Below are 19,361 nucleotides of genomic sequence, written 5' to 3'. Positions count from 1 at the left end.
ACAGTATATTTCTTACATGGGATTTTCAAATCCTACAGAGGAAGAGTGCAAAGGACATGAAAAATGGGGAAAAATAAAATTTATTATTACCATACCTAAATATTAAAAATTTTCTACAGAAATTAACAATCATTTCTCTTTGGCAAAACAGTAAAAAGTAAACTAATCATGATTCTTGTTAGTATTAATAAATCACTTAGATAATTTTGTAGGAGTCATTCAAAGCTATTCGAAATAACATTTGGGTGTTTTACTGAATGTGATCCCTCTAAGCAAGTAAAATCTATGAAGCTAACAAAATCAGACCTCATTCCATTCCTAGAAGAGGATCACAAAAGAGAAGTCAAACGACACAAGCCCCTATTTCTGAAGAGGAAGATGAACAAATCAGGAGCTGGTTTTCCTTGCTGTTAAAGATATGGAGGTCAAGTGGCTAGAAGAGGAGGACAAGAGTTCTGGGGCCATATCCACAGACCGTTTGAATGAATATATGACACCTCATCCTATTTTCCTTATCTGTACAGTTAAAAAGGACGGGGATTTCCAGAGCTCATCCAGGGTCAAGAAGAGCCATTCTCGTTTACATCCATCCCAAGAAACATAAGCCAAGAGGTATAAGAAAGTAAGTTGTACGGGGATCAGGGAGAAGATAAAAGGCTGGGTATTTAATGATGCCTCCTCTTTCAGTTACAATCCTATCCCTATCTGGTTCACACTTCTGTTTCTTTAAGTGCCTGGCGTTAAGTGGCTTGATTCAATATAATTTTGCAAGTGGACTAAGGAGGATGACAGGATGAAGTCACTCTGCACCTACTGATGGCACCCAAGAAGAACCACTAATATTACAAAGTTTGAGGATCATATACACTTACCTCTAAGTGTTCCAAGTTACTTGTTCTTTGAACAAGCATATTATCTTTTTGCAAGATGTCCCTGTACTTTGCAGTCAGTTCATTGTACTGTTTATTGGCCAATTCTAGTTCAGACAAAGAAACACTATTATCTATAACTTTTTGCAGTGCTGCAATCTTGAAAATGGCCATTTCCTATGTAAACAAAGATACACTGAGTTAAGTTGTTGTACTTTTTTCTAGTGAGGCACTAGCCACTTTTGAGAAGGGTAAGATAATACAGCCGAAAGCAAAACAAATTTTAGAATCATTTAAAAAGATTTCTCATGTATTAAAAATATTACAATGATTATTAATTTCTTTCATATAAGAAATAGTACTACTTAGAAATTCTAAAACATAATAAATATCAAAATAAAGGGAATCCTTTCATAACTATCCTAGTAAAATGAAATTCAATTTCAGGAAAGCATAATACACAACAGCAAGAAAATATCTATGTCACTCAAAAGAATACTACTTGGCAATGAGAAAGAATGAAATCCTGCCATCTGCAGCATCATGGACGGAACTGGAGGGTATTATGCTAAGTGAAATAAGTCACGCACAGAAAGACAGATATCATGTTTTCACTAAGATGTGGAACTTGAGAAACTTAACAGAAGACCATGGGGGAAGGGAAGGGAAAAAAATAGTTACGAACAGAGAGAGAGGGAGGCAAACCATATGAGACTCTTAAATACAGAGCACAAACTGAGAGTTGATGGGGGGAACCTTAAATCGTTGCAAACGTCCAATTTTTTCACCAACTTCAGCTTCCATTGATATCAATTCATTCTTCTGTTTCCCATTTTCTTTCCTAAGCTGTCGCTCCACTTCTAATAAGGTAGTATATTGTCTTATGAGGGACTTTTCATTCACTTGCAAGACTGTGATTTTTCTACTATATTCCGAAAGTGTTTTTTTCATTTCATCTGGATCCATTTGAAGAGCACTGAGCAAATTCTGCACAAAGACACATTGACATTAGTATTGAATGTAGCTATCTCAGTTTGTACAATAGCATATATCGATTTCAAAGGATTTTATTTACATTATATTCTTTTACTTTTATAGCATCTTGTTGGATTTGATCCTCGAGTTTTTTCTTTTCCTCTTTCACTGTTTCAGATTCTGTTTTCCAGGTCTCCTTTTCACTTAAAGAAGATAAAAATGACAATATTGTAAACTTAATAAAATATTTAACTACAGAAAAGGACAACTTTAAATTATGGAAATTTAAAGTTTTCATAAGACAAGAAACATCATAGCTACTAGTACCTGATAATAGAATAACTCAAAATTCCATTCAAAAATATTTAGCCTGGAAGTTATATTTTTATTAAATAAATGCAGCGTAAATAAATTATTTTACCAAGTTACTTTCATTATTCCATGAGTCATAACTTTACAATTGTAACAATATAACAATTGAAGATGAATCCTAGAAACATTTTATTAAAAACAATATAGGAAAATAATTACACTCCAAAATAAATTCTGGAAATCAGGTCTCAATGTTCAGACCCTAATCTTACACTCGAGTGTTAATTTAAACACCTGAAATATATAGAATACAAACAATACTAGGAATCATTTGACTAAAAAAAAAAAAAAAGTGTGTAAGATACTGCTGCCGACCCAAGAGACAGTCCACAGGCACCTGCAATCCAGTCGGCATAAACAACTTACAGTGACATCATTCACTCTCTTTGCCACTGAATGGTTTGGACTTGAACATATGACTTATACAGCTCATTAGCTGAACTCTGGCTAATGTAATCTGAGTCAAAGTATGCTCTGCTAGAAGACTCGAAAAATTTTTTATGTAAAAATGAAAAGTCATGTGGGAAAGAACTTGCCTCTTCATCAGTGGGCATAGTTCCATCTTCCTTGAACTCTTGCACCTATTTTATAAACTAGAATAGGAGAAAATGACAACCCCTCAACATGACCTACCCTATGATTATAAAATATAACTTTATATTTTATAATATATAAACCCAAATGCTTTGGGTTTCTTGTTAGATCACATAATAATTTCCCTTCATGTTTCAATCACCTTTGCTCAGGTATTCTAATGACTACTAAGAAAATTACTCTGTTGATGCAGATGAAATAACAGAGATAAGGAGAAATGTAATGGTTACCAATGAATATATATCAATAATGTTGACAGTGATGATGAAGAATGATGCTAACAGCTGATATTTATAATAAATGTTCACGTGCCAGGACATTTACAAAATGCTCATATCTGAGCATTTTCACATAATAATTCAATTAAATTTTGTAACAACCCTATGAAAAAGGCATTACTATCTCAGAAATTTAAAGAAACTAAGACATAAAGTAGAAGGGAAGAGGCATGAGGGAAGGGTAAAACAAAATATCTAAGTATTTTCTTACATTAGTTTCATCATTAATAAGAATATGTTGCAACTAAATTGTAAAATTTTGTTAGCACTTATACCTTAGATATTCTTTATATAATAAGCTTTGTTGATGACGAATTACTGCAAATTTTCTGTTATAGTCCTCAAGAGAATCTTCTAAATTTTTAAATTTATTTTCTTTATATTCTAGTTCCTAAAAATTGGTTTAGAAATAAGGATTAAAAAAATCAGATTTTATATCTGAAAGTATTATTCATAATCTGACAAGATTACAGAAAATACATAAAAGAGTTACCAAATCCATTAATAATTCAGATAATTTCTACAGTATTTTGAACATCTTAATTTAAGGCATATGGAATAAGGCAATATATATAAAAAGTATTATAAAATTGGTAAAGTATTTTTATATTTGTTAGTTTCCATAACCATATAAATTACCAGATACAAGGTCACAAACTTACCTCCAGTCCACTCAGCCTCACGTACCCTTTTGGTAACTTAACTGTTCATGCCTCTATTCAAATGCCCTTTCCAATTTTTTCATTTTGTGAATAAAGAAAGAGACTTTGAAAGATTAACTAGACATTAAGAAACTCATCACCACTACACTTAGTAACCATTCCTAAGCATATATGACAAGCTTGGTGTCAGATACATGCAGATTGAACTCTCGAAATCAGGTCATATGACTCCAAAGGCTTTGGCTACATCCATCACTCTTAGGTATGAGAGTCCAAGTACCTGTTTTGCCACTATAAACAGGCTTTCAGATTTGCAATTGGTGCTCCCTACTCTACCACAATACCTCTTATGTGTTTTTTTCTATATAGATGAAAAAAAAAAAAAGCCAGGAATGTTATCTCAAGCAACATGACAATACTGGCATTACTTGTTGACAGTGTTCCTATACTGCAGGAGAATAAGAGAAGTCATAGAGTGCTAAGGGGCACCTGGGTGGCTCAGTTGGTTAAGCATCTGATACCTGATATCAGCTCAGATCATGATCTCACGGTTCATGAGTTCGAGCCCCATGTCACGCTCCTCACTGACAGCATGGAGCCTGCTTGGGATTCTCTCTCTCCTGCTCTCTCTGTCTCTACCCTACTCTCTCTCTCTCTCTCAAAATAAATAAACTTTTTTTAAAAAGTGCTAAAATTATAAACTTAAAAGTAGTGATATAACATTAATTATAAAGTAATGTTCTTATAGGTGGTAAGGTTGTCCCTTCCTTAGATAACAAATTCTAATATTCAAAAAAAGATTAATTTCCAAATACAGAAATGCATATTTGATAATCAGACTCAAGTATAGCTACAAATGGATCATCTATGAAATGGAAACAGATGTATTTTGATTGATTCCAAACACATTTTTGTAATTATCTTTTAAATTTTTTTAACATTTGTTTATTTTTGAGAGAGAGAGAGAGAGCAAGCACGAGCAGGGGAGGGACAAAGAGGGAGACAAAGGATCTGAAGCAGGCTCTGTGCTGTGCGCACATAGCCCCATGTGGGGCTCGAACTCACAAACCCTGAGATCATGACCTGAGCCAAAACCAAGAGTCAGATGCTCAATCCAGGCACCCCTGTATTTATATTCCTAATGAACATGATGTTATGGCTATTACACTTTAAATGAAATAATGAAAAGCACCTCTCATTAGGTCATTCACAATGACCACAATATAGAGAGCAAGACTGACAAACAGGCCTGTCTAATTCACTAATGGATTAACAAGGTAAAGGAAAGAAAGACATTAAAGAAAATTTGGTTTATAAACTTTTTCTTGTAGTTAACACAAAAAAGGAACAATTCTACTCATTTCACCAAAAAGCTATGTGAGACTTTATTCACTAGAATTGCGTATCCAACCAGCACTAACTAATAGTTCTCCCCTTAATTAGACATTACTACCTTGGCTGCTGCATGTTATTCTACCTATTATGTATTTCATATGACATGTATGTGGCATGAGATATGTCAGCATGCTTCTCATGCAGATGAAGAATAAATTTATTTACAAATTCCACTAAATATCAAAATCTATAAAAATATACCTCAATGATAATATTCTAAGAACACAAAAGAAGGTGTGAAGACTACATGAAAAAACATACTACCAATTACTTTTGTTATTTACATACAAAAATTTTACTACCTGTAAGATACGTATTAAATATTCATTCTGAGAATTAATAATATTGGCACTAGACGGTGCTATCCCATCAGGTAAGTCAACGCCTTTAAAAATAACATTTGATCCTTCTGATTGCCGTAAAAGAGTGGTCTCTTTTTCAAGATGATCTATCTGGAAAGACACAGTTCAGAAATGAGAATCACATCTCTTATACCCAAAGACAAATTTAAAAGCCATAACCTATACTTCTTACTGAATATTTTTAAAAAGTAAATGTATGAATGCCCTACCAAGCATTAATTAAACCATACTTGCAAATTCTATCTAGAAACCTAGGGATAGACAGCATTTTTGTATTCTTTTTTATTATAAAAGGTAGTTATTTCCCACTTAATTAAGAAAAATCCAGCAAGGAGCTTTCTTATTGTTAGATTAATTCAAGAGCAATTTTTTCCTTTTAAAAAAGTTAAAAGTTTAATATTAAGCCTATGTTTATAATATTTAGCATTTTCTACTACTTAATAAAATTTTTACCTTTAAATTTGCTTTTGCCAACTGCTGAGAATAATTTATAGCCTCCTTCCGAGATTCCTTGAGCTCCTGTCTTAATTCTTCATTTCTTCCAGTAAGTTGATCAACTTGGGCTTTCAAATGCAGATTCGCATCAAAGATTCCTTCTGCATTCTTTGATTCTATAGCCTAATATGTTTAGATTATATGTGAAGCAAAATACTAAAATTATCATTAAAAATTAACCTTTAAATAAATTTCACATTTAAGAATTTTACTCTTCCCACTGTCATGCATAACAAAATATGCTAAATCCATTTACTTAGGAATCTAAATTTATAAAATTCTAGATTAACTTCCATCAGCTTTCCCAAGCATAGTAATAATTATAATAATTAACAAACATTTAGCTAATTCTAGTAGACTGACTGGAAAAACAACTGGAAGGACTAGGGTTTAAATCCTAACCAATCTCTTACTAGCTCAGCAAGGGACTTAAATTCTTTATACCTTACTTTCTTTATCTCTAAAGAGGTAATGTTAGATCTGCTTCACAAAGTTTTTAACAGTCACAATGAGATAATTTAAATGCAAATACTTTGAAACTATGCAGCACTCATATTTAAAGCATGAGCAAAAGAGTAAAACAGTTATTACATTTAATTAAATGAATTTTTCATTGCTTCCTTCCACACAGTTGAAGCATAGATGATAAAAAGGCAAAGTAGGGTAACACAGTATTATCCAAGAGTGTTGATAAGCAAAAATAATATGTCAAATATTAAAATATTTTCTAAGAGGTTTCACTGGTCCTAATTCTCCAACAATGGCACAAATAAATATACATATACCCCATACACAACTATACAGTACATACATATAAATATATTTGCATTTAAAGAAACCATAGGGGCTCCTGGGTGGCTCAGTCCATTAAGCATCGACTCAATTTTAGCTCAGGTCATGATCTCACAATTCATGATAAACTCGTGATAAACTTAAAAAAATAAAAACAGAAAAATAAACTGTATATAGCAAAACTGCTAACTGCAAAGTAAAGCTTCACAAAGAAAGGCAGAAGACAAGGAAAGTTAAGATGGATAAAACCAAGTGGAATCTCCTGCTCAGGAGAGTGATCCAGAGTTTAACTTGAGGCAGTAGTTTTATAAAAGGAAGCCTTGACCCCAAGGAGAAAGGAGACCATAGACAGTCATATGGAAATAAGTTAGTACTAATTCAAAAGGTATACCAGGAAGACAGAAGTAGGTACTGTGACAGACAACAAGGTAGTCTAGTTAACTGTCTTGCTAAAAAATAGCACCATATTGTCCACATGGCCTTTTAGTAAAATGAGATTAAATTAGATGGTGATTAGAGGCATTGAAGAATATCCTGTGGCTATAGACAGTGAAATCAAGTACACAATCCAGATTTATCTAAAGTATCACTGATTCTGAAGATTTCTTACAGTAGGTATTGTTAGTTCATTTGTGAATTATAGACAGGGCACTTCAATCAGAAAAAAGAATGACAACCCAGGAGAGAAGCAGATGAAATCTCTGGAAGTAGTGGTACTGAGAAGACCAGAGGCTGTCAATTGAAATATAAGAAGTTAGAATTTCCTGGGCTATTTATTCTGTTTGTATTTGGTCACTAAGCAGAGTTTCCCTTGGAAAACAGTTTGATCTTAGGGGTGTCTGGGTGGTTCAGTCGAGCGGCCAACTCTTGATTTCAGTTCATGTCATGATCTTAGAGTTCATGAATTTAAACCCCAGAATGAGCTCTGTGCTGCCAGCTAGATTCTGTCCCTCTGCCTCTCCCTCTGACCCTCCTCTACGTGAACACTCTCATTCTCTCTCAAAATAAATAAATAAATAAATAAACAAACAAACAAATAAATAAACATTAAAAAAACCATTACCTAAGCTGAAATTAAGAGACGGGCACTTAATCAAGTGAGACACTCAGACACCCCTTAAATATTAAGAACTTAAAATGTATATTTTATTCAAGTTTGGTAACGCTTATTAATACTGCAGAACTCTCTAATGTGTACATAATAAATATAAATAATTTGATAGCTAACAAAATTCTTGCAGCAATGTGTAAGCACTGAAATATTTAAAATATTCTTACTACATTCTATTATACTTCTAGGTTTGTTGCATAAGGTCCTAACAGACCTACCTTCCCACATTTAACAAGTGCATACAAAAAAACAACAATTTAAAGGTTCTAAAAAATAAACAAAAGATTTTGGAGAGGACTTAAAACTTGGAAGACAGAACCACTGAAAAGTGAATTTTCCTTTTTTGGGGGGTGGGAAGGATAGGCAGGCTACAGTTGTATTGACCTGTCATCTTTCTGGCTGAGAAAATCAGAGATGGAGCCCAAAGTCATAGGAAAGTAAGATGGGAATTCCAGAAAGAAAATAACCAGCCAAAGGGAACTCCAAATTGTTTAAAAATTCTGCCAAATCTCAGGCTGATCTTTAAAACAGAAAAATGGAGATGATAGAGAAAAATTATCAGTGACCCTTCACCTGAGCCACACCACCTTCTTTCTCAACACATCTCTCGAGGCAAGGGAAGCAAAAGCAACAATGAACTATTGGGACCTCATCAAGATAAAAACCTTCTGCACAGCAAAGGAAACAATCAGCAAAACTAAACAGCATCCAATGGAATGGGAGAAGATATTTGCAAATGACATATCAGATAAAGGGCTAATGTCCAAAATTTATAAAGGACTTATCAAACTCAACACCCAAAAAACAAATAATCCAGGGAAGAAATGGGCAAAAGACATAATAGACACTTTACCAAAGAAGACATCCAGATGGCTAACAGACACTTGAAAAGATGCGACCCATCATCAGGGAAATACAAATCAAAACCACAATGAGATACCACCTCACTTCTGGTCAGAATGGCTAAAATTCACAAGTCAGGCAACAGCAGATGTTGGCGAGGATGCAGAAAAAGAGGATCTCTTTTGCACTGCTGTGGGAATGCAACCTGGTGCAGCCTCTCTGGAAAGCGGTGTGGAGGTTCCTCAAAAAGTTAAAAATAGAACTACCCTATGGCCCAACACTACTAGGTATATATCCAAGGGAAACAGGTGTGCTGTTTTGAAGAGGCACATGCACCCAAGTATGGAAAGACTCCAAATGTCCATCAGCAGATGAATGGATAAAGAAGATGTGGTGTGTGTATACACACACACACACACACACACACACATACACAATGCATATTGCTTGGCAATCAAAAAGAACGAAATCTTGCCATTTGCAACAACATGGATGAAACTAGAGGGTATTCTGCAAAGCTAAATAAGTCAGAGAACACACAAAAAATGACTTTGCTCATGTGGAATTTAAGATACAAAACAGATGAACATAAGGGAATATAAAAACAGGGAGGAGGACAAAATATGTCAGAGACGCTTAAATACAGAGAACAAACTGAGGCCGGCTGGAGGGGCTGGGGGGAGGGGCTAAACGGGCGAGGGGCACTAAGGAGGGCACTTGTTGAGATGAGCACTGGGTGTTATACACGGGGGATGAATCACTGAAATCTACTCCGGAAATCATTGCACTGTATGCTAACTAACTTGGATGTAAATTAAAAAATAAACAAGTAAATAATTTTTAAAAAAATGATAAATAGCAATCATCCAATCAGGAGAAGATAAATAATTAGAAGAAAAAAAATGAACAAAGCCTCAAAAACCTGTGGGACAATATCAAAAGGTCTAATGTGTCACTGGAGTCACAGAGACAAAGGGGCAGAAAAAATAATTGAAGAAATAAAGCGGAAAACTTTCCAACTGTGGTGAATGGCGTAAGTAAACAGATTTGAGAGGCTCAGCAAACCCAAAACGTACACACACACACATACAGATATATGTGTGTACTCACATACCTACCCCCACCCCACGACACATTGTAGCGGATGGTGAAAACCAAATAAAAGAGAATTCTGAAAGGAGCCTGAGAAAAATCACTTATAACAAGTAGGAGAACAATGACTCAAATGACCATAAATGTCTCATCCTAAACCATGAAGACCAGAGAACAGTGGAACAACATCTTTAAAATATAAAATAAAATAAAACTAATATGAAAAAACTTACGTTAACTAGTCTTTCAAGACTAGGGATAATTAGAGACGTTTCTCCTCCTTTGACATCAGGGTCTTTCTGCATTTCCTTAATAGCTTGCAGTATTTCTTTCATACCTTGTTCTAGTTGCTTATTTTCTTCAACTAATTCTTTTACTAAAAGGACATATTTTCTCATTCAGTGAATACCTTCTTCACAATTTACGCTATTCTATACAAATAGTACAAATGTAAATAAATATACAAAAAATTGAACTAAAAAGCCAATGTGTGAATAGTTGAGTTAAATGATCTACCTATTTAAATCATATGCACATATATACATATGTTTACATTTCACAGTTGAAAGAAAGAAATCACGAACATATACTGCCTGCACTTTATTAAAAATCTTTTAAATTGGTTTTCTAACTTCACTTTTATTAGACAACAAAAAAAAACCTGACTTATTATAAAAAATTCACATTAATCACTTTCTCTGATATGAATATAGTCAGGCAAACCAAACAGACAAATGAGACTGAAGTCTACATCTTATGGAGACAAGGAAGGTTAAAAACAGACTAGAAAACAGAGAATGTATTAAAATCCTTTTAGATCCATGATTTTCAGTACAGGATAAATAAGTCCCGAAAAATAAGAGATAATAGTAACTCACATTTATTCTGAAATTTGGTTATTGCTGTTCTACCTCTTTCTAAATCTCTTTCCTTTTCAATTAGTTCTCTTGAAAGAAATTCATTCTGTAAAGAACATAAAGAATAAAATTGATTTTTTTAAAAAAATAATCACAATAATTTATAGTTATTAAGTTAAAAAATTTTGATCAGCTGAGGTGTAACACACCAGAAACAAGCTACAGACACAGCAGCAGTAATAAAAATAAAATCTGCAAGGTAAAACATGGTGATTCCCCACCCCCACAGCAAAAGGGAGAGAAATATAATTCGTTTTTGTCATTAGTACCACAATTATCTCTTTTAATGGTCTGCCTTTATACTACTTGTTCTGCCTGGCTTCTATGACGTTCAAGCTCTATTTCTGCATTTCTATTCTGTGCTTCCTTGATCAGTAAATCCTGCGCTATGGCTTCATTCTAAAGAAATAAATTAGGCAAGTCAATGATTTCATATAAAATTTAGGGCATTTTTAGATTTTAAAGTATAGAATGTATATGTATAAATTAGTATGTGCAAACAAAAAAATTATTATAAATATAACATATAGAACTTTGTTAGAGAAGCCTTTAAAAAGGTGTTAATAAAAATAGTGATACCAAGAATGTGATATGGAGGAAAGCTCACCTCAGATCTAAGAAATACTAATTCTCTCGGTAGCTGTTCTATAAGATTTTCAAGTGGATCTATCTGAGATGATTTTGATTATGCAGTAATAGGTACAGGATCTAAAAGATTATCTTCAAGTTTACTTTTCAAAATCTCTGTCTGTAAAGCTACTTCACTCTTTCTTATATCTTCTTTCAAAGTGATATCAGCATATTTTATGGGTTCGTCTTCTGATCTTGCTACTTGTGATTTTTTCATGTCAGCCCTATTACCATAAATTTGTTCACAAAATATTGCAGATTTTTGCCTAAGTGACAACTTCTGCATTAAGTGTGAGGCTCTTGATATGGCCTGTAAAGATGAACTGCTTTTTTAGGTGAAACTAGTCTTCTCAACTCCTGATGGCTTCTTGACACAGTCTTCATAGAATTGTCAGAAAAAGTATAAGTAGTCATCTCTTTCTTCATGGCTCTCCCTACTAAAGGTACTGACTAATGATTCTGGATTTCTTAAAGACTGCAGACATGGTGCTTTAAAAATCTCCTTTATTGTAATCATTTCTGGAGGTGAATTATCTTTTAATTGTTCAGATGAAGAATGTTTAAAGAGACCAAAGGATCCACTTCACTTTCTACACTATGCTGAATTTCAGATAACATTCTTGATATGATCCTATGGTGACATTCTCTTCCTGCTCATTCTGATATAAATGTGGAATACTGAAAGAAGGTCTCCTATGCAGCAGCTCTATTTTATCTTAACTCCTAATCTGTATACAGAGTAAATAATGTCTCATTAATAAATCTTTGGATTCACAGGTTATTTAAATTTAAAAACCAGATTCGTTTTATTTTTTATTTAACAACTACAAAAAGATGCAATGTCCAAAATGAAGTAGCAGGGGCAGAAATGAAAGTGCTGATAATAACATTATTTTTGTTCTCTTTGCCATAACAATATTTTATACTGTTTACCTTTGATTGTGTTTCACTCATATTTTTGAGGCTTGCAAAATCGAATTTCCTTTCTCCTACTCTATTTTCTTGAGAAAAGTTTTCAGTTAGGCTTAGGTCCTCAATGGTTAATCCTACATGTAAAATAATCAATGGTTAATCCTACATATAAAATAATTAGCAATTAGAAACATAAAAGAGCTCTCTATTATTCTAATCTTTTAATTCTTAAAAAGTAAAATCAAGTTCTAACTCAAACAAAAAATAGTATAATTATTTCCAAAATTTTTGATCCACATGTGGCCTATACAACTTCCTGATATAGCACATTTTTTTAATTCTTTTTTTAAGTTTATTTATTTATTTTGTGAGAGAGGGTGTGCCAGCAGAGAAGGGACAGAGGGATAGGAAGAGAGACAATCCTAAGCAGGTCCTGAGCTGTCAGTGCAGAGCTCAAGAACTATGAGATCATGACCTGATCCGAGATCAAGAGTCAGACACTTATGACTGAGCCACCCAGGCACCCCATAGCTCACTTTTAATATTAATAATATGAGAAGATAATATGACTTTTAGCTTCTCTATGATTCTTTACATATTCTCTATTAAAGTGTTTATTAATAAGTACTAAAGCAATTTAATGACATAAAATAGATAAGAATCATGAATGAGTAAACTGGTTAATATATTAATAAATTATGGAGTTTTACCCTTTTAGAAATTTTTGAGATAGAGCCCATGATGCTAAAAAATCAAAACAAACAAACCAAAACCAAACCAAAAAAAACAAACAAAAAAACCCTCTATTATTCAGATACTTGAGACTTGGATGAAGTTAAAAAAAATTCCTTTTCTATGGTCTTCCGAAAAAAAGGCAGCACAGTAGCTGTTATAAAACTAAGCCAATTATTCTCTTGATATCAACTAAGAAAAAAGATTTAATTTTTATTGAATAAAACATTACTTTAAAAAGATTAATGTACAAAGAAAGTTTTCAATGCATTGCTCTTAAGGAAAGGAAAAATGGTAACAGCCACATATATTAATATAGAAATTACTAAATTTTATCATTATTGATCACAATATATTGGAATTGCCTAGGAATTAAAACTGTAAAGTTTTCAAAAGTTGATGATTCCAAAGTTTTCTGGTCACTTATTTTATGTGTTGGTTTATTTATTTTTCTGTTTTTACCTGTTTCAGATTTAGGATAGAAACCAATGATACTTAAATACTCCTCATCAGGCCATTATTTCATTTATGAAATTTGTAGAACCATGTTTATATTTGCATATACCTGAAGTTGCAGCTCTTTTTCCTCTTTCTTGAGCCATTTGGCGAATTTTTTTTTTCAGATCGAGTCGTTCTTCCTCTAGACTTTCGATCTACAAAGTACAAGTTATTAGTATTTCTTTTTAGTTCAACCAGAAAATAACTAATTGACCAACACACTTGCCTCTTTCAAAAGAATCTGGTTTTCAGCTCTGTACTGCTGTTGTTTTAGGCTTTTGCTGTTTCTAAATTCAGTTAAATCAATCATTGTCTTTGGTTCAAGGCCTAAAATATAAAGTAATATAATTAAAACCTTATCAACAGTCAAATGAACTATAAAAATTTCATATAGCAATTGGTTATCATCCAGCAAATGATTATCACTTATTTAGCAAGTATCACTGACAAATGGGGTGCTTTTTGTGCAAGAATTTCTAGATATTTGAACAATAACCCTACAAGTCAATATTTTATCACGATTATTAATGGAAATTCTGACTATATATTTCAGGATCTGACTTCTTCTCCATGTTAGGTTATCATGAAAGTCCTAGAATGTGTTAATTCAGAACAAAAGCTTTGGAATAAAAATGACTTGCACTCAATTCTCACTTTTAATTATTAACTAATTGCAGGAATAATACTGCATTTCTTTTTTTCTTTTTTTGGCTTGTAGTCAAGGGTATAAAAAAATAACCCATATAAAGTACTTAGTCTAATACCTGGTACATAGTAGTCGTTATTAACATCAACTTAATTACACTATCTTTACTAGCCTGATGTCCCCAGTGTGCCTAACTTTCTATTACTAAGTAGACACAAAGATCATCTCAAGCAAGTATAAACCACGATTTAGAGGTTTTAAAATACAGAAAATGTGGTGTTTGTGACAGCTGTCTAATTGGCTCAGTCATCTTTAGCAACTTCTAGTTCGAAGTTGGCTATGATTTGAAGCTGATCAGAAGGCTAACTTAGGGTACTGGTATGATTCTGGGTCATAGTTAGATATATTTTATAAATAAATCATCATAATGAATATTTACTTTTCCTTCCTCTAGAGAATAGTTTTCACAAATGATCATTTTAATTCTAGGAAAGCATTAACTGGGATTTACCAAAGATAATGAAACCAATATTTAGATTTTTTATTTCATTTCATTTGTTTTATTTCATTTCATTTTATTTTCATTTAGATTGGACTGTCTTATTTAACATTCAAATGAATAATACTCACTAGTGAACTATTTATTGAAATCAATATATAAACTTTCAAGCTATATTTACTAATTACTTCTTTGAATCAACAGTAACCTTAAAACACTCGACCAAAGTAAAAATTAAGCAGCATAAATCATAAAAGTCAAGTACTTAACCAGTACTTCTCAATGTCCTCATGAATTTATTGAACAAGAGCATTTTACAAACTAACATGGGTCATACAGACCCTACTTTTTTGGGAAAAAAGGAGAGGGGTTAACTTCTAGCATGTGCTATTAACTTAGGAGACCTTCAGTTTTTAAACAACCAATTATTACTGAAGAGATCCAGACTGAATAAAAACCCTACTCCAGGTCTGACCATCTACATCCCAACCCAATTAAATCCCCAACCCCACTTCGGTCAGAGCAGCTCCACTTTTGTTTTAAATGTTTTTAGAGAATTCAGAGGGCAGGGGGTGAAGCACTCAACTATTTAAAAGTAATAAAGAGCAAACAAAAAGAAAAACAAAAGAATGACTTGACAATTGGGGTTGATCAATCTACGGATCTTAAAAGATGACTCACCCACACGCTCCCTAAGTGCCTCATTTTCATCGAGGAAATCATTAATCTTCAACTCAAGTTTATTAATTTCCTTTGTCAATACTTCAATCTCTCGATCTCTTATTTTAATCTGGTTTTTACAATTCTTTATTTCAATAACAGCATCTTCTAAACCATATACTCCCTGAAAAGTATCCAATCTAATTTAAGTATAACATAGTTTATTTGAATAAATTATCAAATTTACCAAATTATTTTCTTATTAAGTCTGAAAGGAAGTACACACATATGTAAGATTTGTGTTATTAAATGCTTTTTATGGTCAGGCAATAATGATGGAAAATATAACAGTTGAAACTTCCCAGTATAGCATCCTAATAACAAAGTGGCTCAGAAAATGGCATATAAAACACTTAACAAAATATAGGGAAAGAATAGTAAATCAGTCATCCTATAAGATTACGTAAGTCATTAGTTGCCTGTTTTAGTGGTAATTAGACTTAAAAGTACTAAACGTACAGAGAAAGTACTGCACGTCAGCACAGTAGAGCGAAAAACCGTCCCTGAAATAACTTTTATCAAATAAACCAGTGGTGTCACATCAGGACAAAGACACTAAACTCGCTGCTTCACCAAAGCTGCTATCTGGGTGAAATGTTTCGATCACATCATTAGAAAACAATTCTCTTGCTGAGAAGTAAAAGCTACTCAAAAGTCTGAGTGAGACAACCTGTATCATGATGCACTTCTGAAGGTTTTTAAAGGTACACGGTAAAGAGCACAAAACAGTCTCACTGTAAGTGGCAAGAATAACGTAAAGCTCCTTGATGGACAGGACAAAAATACACACCGATTCATAATCTCTTAATCGCTTTAGAGTCTCAACTAATTCTTTATCCTTTTCCCTGGCATCAGCCTCAGCCAGTTCAGCTATTCTCTCAGCCTCTTTGGTTTTCTCTTCTAACATTTGAACCTTCGATTGAATTTTCATATAATGAGTCTGCTGGGAAAGAGTTGAAGCACCTACAGGGGGGAAAAAAAAGAAATCATGAATTAATTGAATTGAATTGATTACTTATTCCTTTAAATCCTTGATTCCAATATGCAAAGGCAGGAAAAAAATTCCCTTTAATATTAATTTATAACTTTATATTTGTAAAATAAATTTGCTTTTATTTTACTGATAAAAGAAGTTAAAAAGTTGAATAAAATCTTAGCTGAAAGGTTATGGATTTTAAAAGATGGCAAAACACCGCTCTACAAAGAATGATCACTGTGGCAAAAACTACAAGCTGTCTGTTCCTAGTGTCCAACCTTTGTCCACGGCATTAGAGCTTTGCAACTTTACTTAGACACACAGCCATTTGAAATAAAAACTAAATTTCCACTTATACCCCAACAGCTAGATGTGGTTGTTGTGACTAATGGGATACAAGCAGACAAGCCATATGTGTATTTCAGGAAATGTTTTTAAAGGAGAGGATTGACTCTGTCCTCTTTATCCCTTCCTGCTAGCTGGAATATAGATATTAAGTCTGGAACTCAAACACTCAGAACATGAAATGGAGACTGCATGTTAAGATAGGCAGAACAAGTAACAGGGTACCTGGTACCCAACATTTGTGCAGGTATCACTCCAACCCCAAACTAGTTGCCTCAACTTTGTTTACAACGTGGAAAAATACATTTCTGTCCTGTTTAATCCACTGTTACATTTGATTTTTTTCTGTCACTTGCAGCTAAACTTAATAGCTACAAAATCACTTCAATTTCCTTACCAAACTGTTGCTAGACGTAAATATATATATTTATACGTAAATATATTCCTACGATCGACACAAATCATTCTTACCCATAAGCACCCACAGATTTGGAGCACATACTTATGCAGAGGTGGTACTGGGTTAGTATGGGAGATCACACATGTTGATAAGGAATGAGCCCCACTCTCTGGAGTGAAAAGCCTAGATGGAGAATGTAACTGAGGCTGACTCACACCCAGTATCTACTCTTCCTTCCTTCTCCTGGCCCTCCACAACATACGTACCCGCCTTCCTTCAGTGTGTGTCATATGCGTTCTGCCTGCTTCCTCTACCTTGCAGTGTGGGATATGGATAGGAGGGAAAAAGGTCCATCTTTGATAAGATAGATGAGGGCAATACCGTGGACTGCCTAATTCTACATAATTACACAAGGAGAAAAATAAACTTCTATCTTGATTTTGTCACAATTTTTCAAATCTCTACTTCTAAGAGTTAAAACGAATCTTAGACAATGAAAGGAAAACCTCTGCCGGTTTACATATTCACTCCAAGTTTAGAGAATATTCTAGGAGACACACCTTCTGCGGACTTTAGGGGTCATATGACTGTGGACTGACTGAAATGTCATTAAACAAGACCTGTTTCTTATTTGATTCCAGAGATCAACTGCCTTTTTTTTCCCCTGTGCTCGGAATATGCAAAACCCATGGCATCAGTTACCCTCTTAAAGCAGTTTAAACTACTGTCAAAGTATAATTCTAATAAATAGGATAGTACACACACAGAAATAAGTATAACAGTGGGCCTTGTTGTTGGCTCAACAATCATATTCCATTTCCCTAGTCTATTCACTCTTCCAGATAGCCATTATACACCTTCTCTCTCCTCAAACTTCCAACACATCTTCCCCAATCCTAACTTGCGTCCTTGTTAACCGAGAAAAGAGAAGCAATCAGTACAGAAGCTCTACCTGTTCCCACCATCAGGTCACCCGCAGCCACCTGCATCTGTATCTACACACTCCACCTTCCTTCCTGTTACCACAGGTGAATTCTCTGCTCCTAAGGCCAACTACCCCACGGGAACACTAGATCCCAATGCCTTCACGAGGATATTGCTCCAGAAGTTCTCTCTCTCTCCTGCTTCATCAATCAATTTTATTCTTTAATGGATCTTTCCTTTAACCTAGAAGCATGATTATTTCTTCCATTTTAAAAAGAAAAAGACTTTTCTTCATGCCTTTTTCCCTTCAAGTTACCATTCCATTTCCCCCCCTCCCTTCATACAAACAGTCCTGAAAAGAGTTTCTATGTTCTATTTCATCTTTCCCACTTTCTCTTAAAGCAAAAATGACCACTGCTAAATCCACTAGTCAATTTTCATTGCTTTTCTTGACTTAGCAGAGGCACTGAATACAGCTCTGAACATCGTTGCTTACTCTCTTCCTTGCTGACTTTCCTCACGTGGCTCTCAGGACTCTACACATTCCTGATATTCCTCCTATCTCTAAGACTCCTTTGGTTGCTCCTTTTCATCTGCCTAGTCTCTAAGTAAAAGCATTCCCAGGCTCAATCTTTGTATTTTTCTTCTTAACAATTTGTTCCTCCGATGATTTCAGCCAGCTTTATGACTTTTATGCATATCGTTCCCAAATTTATATGTTTCACCTAGGACTGTTATCCTAAATCTCAGACTTCTATATATACAAATGCCTATTTAATACTTTCAGTCTGATGTCTCATAAGCATCTCAAACTTAACATGTCCTGTTTAACTAAGTACCTGATCATTCCTGAACCTGCTGCAAACACAGTCTTCCCCAGTGTTTAGAAAGTCCTGATAACTCTCTCACATCTCATATCTGATCTGTCTACATTTCCCACTGCTATCATTTTAAAACACATTCTGAATGGACTACAACTGACTACTGCCAAGCTCTAAGCTACCAGCATCTCCCTCCAGATTACTGCAATAGCCTCATAACAGGTTTGCCAACTTCTGCCCTTACCGCCCCTATGGTCTATTGAAGACACAACCGAGGTCAAATTATATCACCCCCACCTTCCGAAATGTTCTTTGGTGCGTCTCACTTTAAAATAAAAGCCAAAGGCCATAAAGTGAACTGTAAGTCCCCATATGATTTGGCCCCTGGTTACCTCTCTGATCTCATCACCTACTACTACCCCACTCGCCCACTGTTCCAGCCACAAAGGCTTCTAGAACTCTTGTTCCACATGCTCAGTACACTCCTGCTTCAGGGCCTTT

At 34.1% G+C, this 19,361-nt stretch overlaps 1 protein-coding gene across 1 annotated transcript in view; it reads right to left on the bottom strand.

Moving 5' to 3' along the window:
* CEP290 (centrosomal protein 290) overlaps window positions 1-19,361 on the bottom strand; it is an 85,159-nt gene that overhangs the window by 49,769 nt on the left and 16,029 nt on the right. Inside the window, exons 13-25 of the mRNA XM_029955359.1 lie at window positions 16,185-16,357; window positions 15,356-15,518; window positions 13,756-13,856; window positions 13,597-13,684; window positions 12,321-12,433; window positions 10,719-10,803; window positions 10,074-10,216; window positions 5,961-6,125; window positions 5,448-5,597; window positions 3,364-3,479; window positions 1,945-2,047; window positions 1,626-1,856; window positions 873-1,046 (exon numbers count right to left, since the gene is read on the bottom strand). Coding sequence (XP_029811219.1) covers window positions 873-1,046; window positions 1,626-1,856; window positions 1,945-2,047; window positions 3,364-3,479; window positions 5,448-5,597; window positions 5,961-6,125; window positions 10,074-10,216; window positions 10,719-10,803; window positions 12,321-12,433; window positions 13,597-13,684; window positions 13,756-13,856; window positions 15,356-15,518; window positions 16,185-16,357 — 1,805 coding nt within the window. The remainder of the gene's footprint in view (window positions 1-872; window positions 1,047-1,625; window positions 1,857-1,944; window positions 2,048-3,363; window positions 3,480-5,447; window positions 5,598-5,960; window positions 6,126-10,073; window positions 10,217-10,718; window positions 10,804-12,320; window positions 12,434-13,596; window positions 13,685-13,755; window positions 13,857-15,355; window positions 15,519-16,184; window positions 16,358-19,361) is intronic.

Source organism: Suricata suricatta, chromosome 10 (assembly GCF_006229205.1).
Source record: "Suricata suricatta isolate VVHF042 chromosome 10, meerkat_22Aug2017_6uvM2_HiC, whole genome shotgun sequence".
Classification (NCBI taxonomy): domain Eukaryota; kingdom Metazoa; phylum Chordata; class Mammalia; order Carnivora; family Herpestidae; genus Suricata; species Suricata suricatta.
This window is presented reverse-complemented; position numbering and strand designations above follow the sequence as displayed.